This window comes from Camelina sativa, chromosome 11 (assembly GCF_000633955.1).
Source record: "Camelina sativa cultivar DH55 chromosome 11, Cs, whole genome shotgun sequence".
NCBI lineage: Eukaryota > Viridiplantae > Streptophyta > Magnoliopsida > Brassicales > Brassicaceae > Camelina > Camelina sativa.
Genome location: NC_025695.1, coordinates 6708314 through 6716383, shown reverse-complemented (window position 1 = coordinate 6716383; position 8070 = coordinate 6708314). Strand labels below are relative to the sequence as shown.

Here is an 8070-nt window from a genome sequence, read left to right as displayed (position 1 = left end):
CATAGCGGTTGTAAGAAGCTTTCTAATGGAGGCTCTAAGGATTGATAGGCTGAACCACTCGGCTTGGTACAATCTTGGAAAGATGTTTAAAGCCGAAGGATCCGTCTCTTCGATGCAAGAAGCTGTGGATTGTTTTCAAGCTGCTGTTACATTGGAGGAAACAATGCCAGTGGAGTCATTCAGATGATTTTGCCGTCTCAAATCATATTTTTTTTGTATTTTGGTTATGATTTCTCTTTTTCTGATTTTTTTGTGTTTTTTTTTTATAGATGAATAGAAGATATAAAAAGATGTATGTGTGGTATCATTTGATGTCAAGTTTATAAACATTATGTAATACACAGTTAAACAAAGATTAATATAGGATTGGTGAGTTTCACATCTTGTAAGCCAGGTTTTTATAAAAGAGGCACTTTGTGGAGGAAAACTCCAAGGTTTTAATATTCTAAAAAAGATTAACATAAGAATCTGTATCGGTAAAAACTAATGATGATGAGTTCAGCATTTAGATTGACATTGGAATGATGAAGATTCTCCCAAAACTAAATCTTTACTTTATTTTAGTTTCTTCCTTGGGGATCTGTTGTTTGTCTACTACACAGCTGAGTTGAGAGAGTCTTCCATCAGAAAAATAGTCCAAACAGTGAGAGAGAAGTCCTGAAGAACCTCAAGACCAAGAGCTCTCTCACTGTTGAACTCTGAATTTGTCCAGCACGAGATATTCTTTCAATTGTCGGTTTTGGGGCGCTTTGCCCTTGGAGATTCTAGCTCCTCAGAAACCCTGGTTTCTTCTGCTACGAGCTCCTTTGAAACAGCAGTTTTCTTGTCTTCTTGTTCAGATTTGGCTGCAGAATCTGATGTTGAGGCTGTCCCTTTGGTAAGACCCGAGTTTTGCTTCTCGAACATCATTTGCAGGTACTTGCCTTGTTCTTCTATCCGGAGTTGCAGATTTCTTTGAATCTGCAGGCATAGGAGAAGAATATACTTGCCTTAATCATTTAACTCAGAATACTTAGAATCAGGTTTCACATCTTTACACTTTTACAGCTACCATCCAAACACTATCAAAAGCTCACAACAAAGGCCTAGAAACCAGAGCTGGCAGTGCCTTTACTAACATACCTCGAGCTGCTCATGGAGTTGCTTCTGTACTTCCATCTGAAGCCGCAGAGCCTCTGTAATACCTATCCCACTGTAGTATAAATATCTGTTAATAGTGCAGCACTTGTGATGTCATGTCACCAGAAATAATAAACCTTACCCTTTCAAATCAAGAGATGTTATATGTTCAAGCGGTGTCAACTTCTTCTCTGGCGAACCTGTAATGATCAAAAAGACTTTCAATTTTAAACTAATTTCTACAGAATAAATCATCAAGGAAGATGAGAACGAGTTCGGTATCTACCAGTTTCTGATGGCTCTGGCCGATATCTAGCTGTCCTATATTTCTGAAAACAACACCATCTTTTATCAGAAGACAAATTCTATACATGTAGCAGCATGAGTAGGGAGGAAAATATTAGTAAGAACCTGCAAATGGCTTTTGACATGATATATAGTCAAGCCTTCAACTTTCATTATCTTCAGTACACCTTTAGGAGTAGCTCCTGCGTAAAAATATGAGTTAACCAGAAGAAACAAAGAGTTAACCAATACAAAGTCTATGTGAAAGCAAAGAAAAACAAATGCTCACTTTCACCGCCACCAAGACTGTTGACAGCCTCAACAAAAGCCTCGTGAAGCTCTGGAGTCCAACGCATACGAGCCTTGCCCGTTCCGTTATTGCTATTTGAAGATGTTGTGCTAACAGGTCGTAACTCCACGGATGGAGAAGGTTGCTGCTGAACAATCTGAGGTTGCGGAATTTGCAGTGATTTCTGGTCCTGAAATAGTCAAGTGTATCAAAATTTAAAACAAGATGAGAATACGGATATCAAAGTAAAGACTTGGTGGAACAAGAAATGTTTAAACAACCTTTGAATCTGAATTGGAACTAGTTTCAAGCAAGAGATCATTCCAGTTAGTAGACAACAATGGATCTTCATCGGTGATCAAGTGGTCAGCCCAATCATGCCAATCACTTCGTTTTTGAATGTCATCAAACGCAGCACCAATGCCACCATCCTCAACATGACTGCTGTTTTGAATCGCCGCGTGGGTTTCAGGAAAATCAAGAAACTCTCCAGGCAGTGAATCATGATGACACCAAGAACTATCGTTGCTCGATGTCTGCAAAGCCGCAGCCGCAGCATTACTGCTGTTTCCAGTGTAGTGTTGTTGTTTCTCATGAGACACCACAGAAGAGTAATGGAGATTAGTAGAGAAACCAGATGAAGACGAAGAAGAACAGATATGTCCAACTGCTCCACCGTTACTTGAAGAAAGCAAATGGTAGGTTTGTCCTAAAGGCCTCGACATTAACTGAGTGTTGTTGTTTTCTGATCTCATAAAAACATCTTCTGCTGCTGAAGGTTTTGGTGTAGATGATGATGGAATAGAAGAAGTGCGGGCGAGGTTATTACTACTGAGGTCTCTCGAACCTGATCTCTGAACTGGACGAGCCTCCATTGTTGTCCTGCAACAACAAAAAATATCATAATCCCACAAAGTTGATCAAAGCTTCTACGAATCTGTAAAGACAAAAGTAGTTGAGCAGCTATAGAAAAAAAGACTACAAAACCTTGCTAATATACGTAAATGAAGACACTAGTCACTAGAGGGTGCAACCCAAGTCGAATCATCAACTCTAGCATCTGAGACACAGCAGAAATACAGATACATAGGTGTGAGAGAGAGAGAAATATCAACCAAACACCTTTTCTTGAACAAAACACAAACCAAAACACATCAGAGCACGCAAAACCTCAGTAAAAAACAGATGCGATCTCTAAGAAACAGAGACAGAAGAAGGAAACAGAGCATAAGACTGAAGCTCGTGAGAGAGCATATATGATTTTTGTCACTGCCTGATGTTAAATAAAAGTCGTAGTTTTTTTTGTTGTTATTTCCACGAAATGTAGAGTAGAAGAAGGAATCGAACAAGAGAGAACGAAGAAGACACTAATTATAATGAAAGAAAACACAAGCATCGAGAATCAACGACAAAGCAAAACACATTATCCAACCAAACACCAAATTCGCAAGAAAATAAAAAAACAAACACCTAAAATCGAATCCGAATCCACCAATCATAAAACAGAGAAAGCAAATTATGCTCGAAAGATATGAAATTCAGAACAAAAATAAACGAAAATTCTCACCTAGAGATTCATTTGAGGACGTATGAGCAGAGCAGAGCAGAGACGAATCGAATCCGAGGAAAAATAAATGATTATTAAAAAAAATCCCTCCTTTTCAGAGAAATCGGAGGAATCAATCTTGTTGTATGTTGTCCGCAAGAGCCAAAGTTGACGGCGATGATTTTTTTTTTTTTCCTTCTTCGCTCTTTGTTTGTAAAAATTTGCCTCGACGAACGAACGAACGAACGAGGTGGTGGTGGCTGTCTTAACAAAAGGGATGATGGATCAGCCGTCGTTTCTTCACGCGCGGTGTAACTACGCGTGTATATAACTCTCCTGTCGGAACTTACGTGGACGTTGTTTATTGGATCATCTAAATCATTCTAACTGGGCTTTGTCTTTTTCGTTTATTTATTTATTTTAATCTTTTAATTTCTCTGCTCCTTTCTTATTGTAAGGCCCACTTACAGCCCAAAGTTGCTTTTTTTTTTTAAAGATTGGCAAAAAAAATAAAATCACAGCTAAAGAGATTTTTCGTCATCGAAACCAAAAACCCTATAAAGCGAAATCGAGAACGATCGAGAGAGAAGTCAAAGATGATGATGAGGAAGCACNGACTTGGTGGAACAAGAAATGTTTAAACAACCTTTGAATCTGAATTGGAACTAGTTTCAAGCAAGAGATCATTCCAGTTAGTAGACAACAATGGATCTTCATCGGTGATCAAGTGGTCAGCCCAATCATGCCAATCACTTCGTTTTTGAATGTCATCAAACGCAGCACCAATGCCACCATCCTCAACATGACTGCTGTTTTGAATCGCCGCGTGGGTTTCAGGAAAATCAAGAAACTCTCCAGGCAGTGAATCATGATGACACCAAGAACTATCGTTGCTCGATGTCTGCAAAGCCGCAGCCGCAGCATTACTGCTGTTTCCAGTGTAGTGTTGTTGTTTCTCATGAGACACCACAGAAGAGTAATGGAGATTAGTAGAGAAACCAGATGAAGACGAAGAAGAACAGATATGTCCAACTGCTCCACCGTTACTTGAAGAAAGCAAATGGTAGGTTTGTCCTAAAGGCCTCGACATTAACTGAGTGTTGTTGTTTTCTGATCTCATAAAAACATCTTCTGCTGCTGAAGGTTTTGGTGTAGATGATGATGGAATAGAAGAAGTGCGGGCGAGGTTATTACTACTGAGGTCTCTCGAACCTGATCTCTGAACTGGACGAGCCTCCATTGTTGTCCTGCAACAACAAAAAATATCATAATCCCACAAAGTTGATCAAAGCTTCTACGAATCTGTAAAGACAAAAGTAGTTGAGCAGCTATAGAAAAAAAGACTACAAAACCTTGCTAATATACGTAAATGAAGACACTAGTCACTAGAGGGTGCAACCCAAGTCGAATCATCAACTCTAGCATCTGAGACACAGCAGAAATACAGATACATAGGTGTGAGAGAGAGAGAAATATCAACCAAACACCTTTTCTTGAACAAAACACAAACCAAAACACATCAGAGCACGCAAAACCTCAGTAAAAAACAGATGCGATCTCTAAGAAACAGAGACAGAAGAAGGAAACAGAGCATAAGACTGAAGCTCGTGAGAGAGCATATATGATTTTTGTCACTGCCTGATGTTAAATAAAAGTCGTAGTTTTTTTTGTTGTTATTTCCACGAAATGTAGAGTAGAAGAAGGAATCGAACAAGAGAGAACGAAGAAGACACTAATTATAATGAAAGAAAACACAAGCATCGAGAATCAACGACAAAGCAAAACACATTATCCAACCAAACACCAAATTCGCAAGAAAATAAAAAAACAAACACCTAAAATCGAATCCGAATCCACCAATCATAAAACAGAGAAAGCAAATTATGCTCGAAAGATATGAAATTCAGAACAAAAATAAACGAAAATTCTCACCTAGAGATTCATTTGAGGACGTATGAGCAGAGCAGAGCAGAGACGAATCGAATCCGAGGAAAAATAAATGATTATTAAAAAAAATCCCTCCTTTTCAGAGAAATCGGAGGAATCAATCTTGTTGTATGTTGTCCGCAAGAGCCAAAGTTGACGGCGATGATTTTTTTTTTTTTCCTTCTTCGCTCTTTGTTTGTAAAAATTTGCCTCGACGAACGAACGAACGAACGAGGTGGTGGTGGCTGTCTTAACAAAAGGGATGATGGATCAGCCGTCGTTTCTTCACGCGCGGTGTAACTACGCGTGTATATAACTCTCCTGTCGGAACTTACGTGGACGTTGTTTATTGGATCATCTAAATCATTCTAACTGGGCTTTGTCTTTTTCGTTTATTTATTTATTTTAATCTTTTAATTTCTCTGCTCCTTTCTTATTGTAAGGCCCACTTACAGCCCAAAGTTGCTTTTTTTTTTTAAAGATTGGCAAAAAAAATAAAATCACAGCTAAAGAGATTTTTCGTCATCGAAACCAAAAACCCTATAAAGCGAAATCGAGAACGATCGAGAGAGAAGTCAAAGATGATGATGAGGAAGCACGATTGCAAGGAATTATAGCAGCAAGAGATCTTCCAAGTCTCGGGAGCTTTCAACTTCACTCTCTCATCAGGATGAGACTTTGTCTTTCTCTGGTGTTTTTCTAGTGTTTACACAGGATTCATGGGCTACATCGTATCTGATATGGTTAACTCTAAAATAATCCAGAGAAGGCTTATGAAACGTGCGGAAAAGAACCAGCGCCTCTATAAGCTCCTCGGTGAAACACGGGAGAAGTTGAACAAGAGAGGAGGTGTTGGAAAAGAATAGGAAACCTTGATGTGTGTCGCAATTGAAATTGCCAATAATAATGTCTATGCTTTGATGTATTAATAATACAGAACACACAAAGCCTACTACTAATTGTATATCTGCACCAAATAGTGTAAACAGGTACAACCCAAAACAAAAACTCAATGGAGATATAATTTAACCTCCTATTTTCTTGTCTCCACAATTCGGTACATCTTCCTGATTTCACCAACAATGATACGTGTGTCCCTTTCTCCACCACTTTCCCTTTCTCTATTACTATTACTAGGAGGATTTGGATATAAATTAATTCGATAAGTTAATAATATCTCTGTATATTAATAAATTTTCATGATAATGATAAATTTTATAAGTTGTTGTAATTTGTGTGTGTGAGAGAAAACATAACAGAAAACAATAATATAATGTAATAAATCATATACAAGTAAAGTTTCACTCTCTCCTTATTGGTTAATTTAGCATTCTTTTTTAAATAATAGTTATTTTTAATTAAATAAAAATATAATAATGTATATTAATCTATACTTTAAATTCACACTTTACTACTAAATTGTAACTGCAATTACATAAATTATAAATTGACTATTTTTCCCATTTATTTTCATTTAAACAAATCATCATATATATAAAAGTAAGGTTTCACTCTCTCTTTATTGGTTGATTTTCATTTAATACTTTCTATTTTTTTTTTTTTGCTTTCTAATTGTTTAATTGCTTTAAATAATATTTAAGACCCAATTAACACAATACATTTAATTCATACATTAAAATAAAATTATAACTGAAAATAAAATAAATTATGCATTAATCATATTCCACCACTCAATTTTATTCAAACACAATAAATAATATTTGTAACTCCAATAATTCTAAATGTAACTTCCATCAATTCTTATCATATAAATAAGCATTGCCTCATTCTCTCATATTAGCATTTTTTACTTTCTCATTTTCACATTCTCTCATTCTCTTCCACTTCTTTCATTCTCTTCCACAATATCTCAAATAATTTTTTTTTGTAAGGTTTACAAAAAACCAAATGAAATATCATTGTAAAATTTTAATGCTAAATTTTAAATTTAGAGACTACATGATATATATATATATATATATATATTATTGTTTTTATCTTTAAAGATTCATCTCCATTATCTAATTTGGATTATCATCTTATAAGTAATTATTCTCTCCTCCTTTCTCACCAATATCAAATGTTGTTATATCTAATATGTGTTGTAAGAGTTTGATTCTATATTTTAATTTAGAAAGTATTATATATAATTAACATTGTTTTCAATTTTTATTTTATTTATATAAAAATAAAATATTTCTTTTATATTTCTTGCCTTTCTAATCTATTCATATTTATTTTTAAAATTTCCGTAGCTAAATTTAAATTCACATTTGTTGGTTTTAACAAAGAATCAAGTTTATTTGAGAATCTGTTTTAAAAGGTTTATCTTCATTATCTATTTTAGATTAGCATCTTATAAGTCATTATTTTTCATACTCTTACAATATTCACCACACAATAAGGTCATGAAGTTGAAAAGATTCATCTCTAATTCTCTTTTATGTACTCTGGTTATCTCACATATTCATGTATCATTTATAATAATTTAGAATGATCAATATAATTATCCATTTATAAAGTCTATTTTATTTTGTAAAGTCTATTTTGTTTTGTGATCCTCTAGATAAATATATATATATATATATTAAAGTAAGGTTTCACTCTCTCCTTATTGGTTGATTTTCATTTAATACTTTCTATTTTTTTATTTGCTTTCTTACTATAAATTAAATTGATGAGTGAAAAATAAAAAAAACAAAAGGATTGAAGTTATTCTTGGGGTTTAAAAAAATCTTTAGATTGAAGTTCAGATAATTTTTTTAAAAAACTAATTTAGTTTGTCATTTCAAAAGTAATATTTTCAATTTGGAATATTATGTGTGAGTGTTGAGTTTATATCAACAAAACAATCAAAAAGTGTAAGTTTAAATTTTGATTGAGCCACTTGGTATTCCCTTTCTTT

At 34.9% G+C, this 8070-nt stretch overlaps 2 protein-coding genes across 5 annotated transcripts in view; one reads left to right on the top strand and one right to left on the bottom strand.

The window, feature by feature from the left end:
* Positions 1-187, top strand: part of LOC104727697 (tetratricopeptide repeat protein 7A-like) — a 4647-nt gene extending 4460 nt beyond the window's left edge. Inside the window, exon 7 of the mRNA XM_019231774.1 lies at positions 6-187. Coding sequence (XP_019087319.1) covers positions 6-187 — 182 coding nt within the window. The remainder of the gene's footprint in view (positions 1-5) is intronic.
* Positions 345-5422, bottom strand: LOC104722018 (protein PHOSPHATE STARVATION RESPONSE 1-like). 4 transcript variants are annotated; one of them, XM_010440118.2, is made up of 9 exons: positions 5172-5422; positions 4592-4664; positions 3886-4486; positions 1694-1883; positions 1531-1607; positions 1406-1448; positions 1262-1319; positions 1123-1192; positions 345-960 (listed from the first exon to the last, which is right to left on the bottom strand). In XM_010440118.2, exons 3-9 carry the CDS (start codon positions 4477-4479, stop codon positions 727-729), a joined length of 1266 nt encoding a protein of 421 aa, XP_010438420.1. In that variant the 5' UTR covers positions 4480-4486; positions 4592-4664; positions 5172-5422; the 3' UTR covers positions 345-726. The 4 variants fall into 4 exon arrangements, with proteins under 4 accessions (XP_010438420.1, XP_010438418.1, XP_010438421.1 ...); XM_010440116.2 differs by lacking the exons at positions 3886-4486; positions 4592-4664; positions 5172-5422 and adding exons at positions 1975-2575; positions 2681-2753; positions 3261-3505; XM_010440119.2 differs by lacking the exon at positions 4592-4664.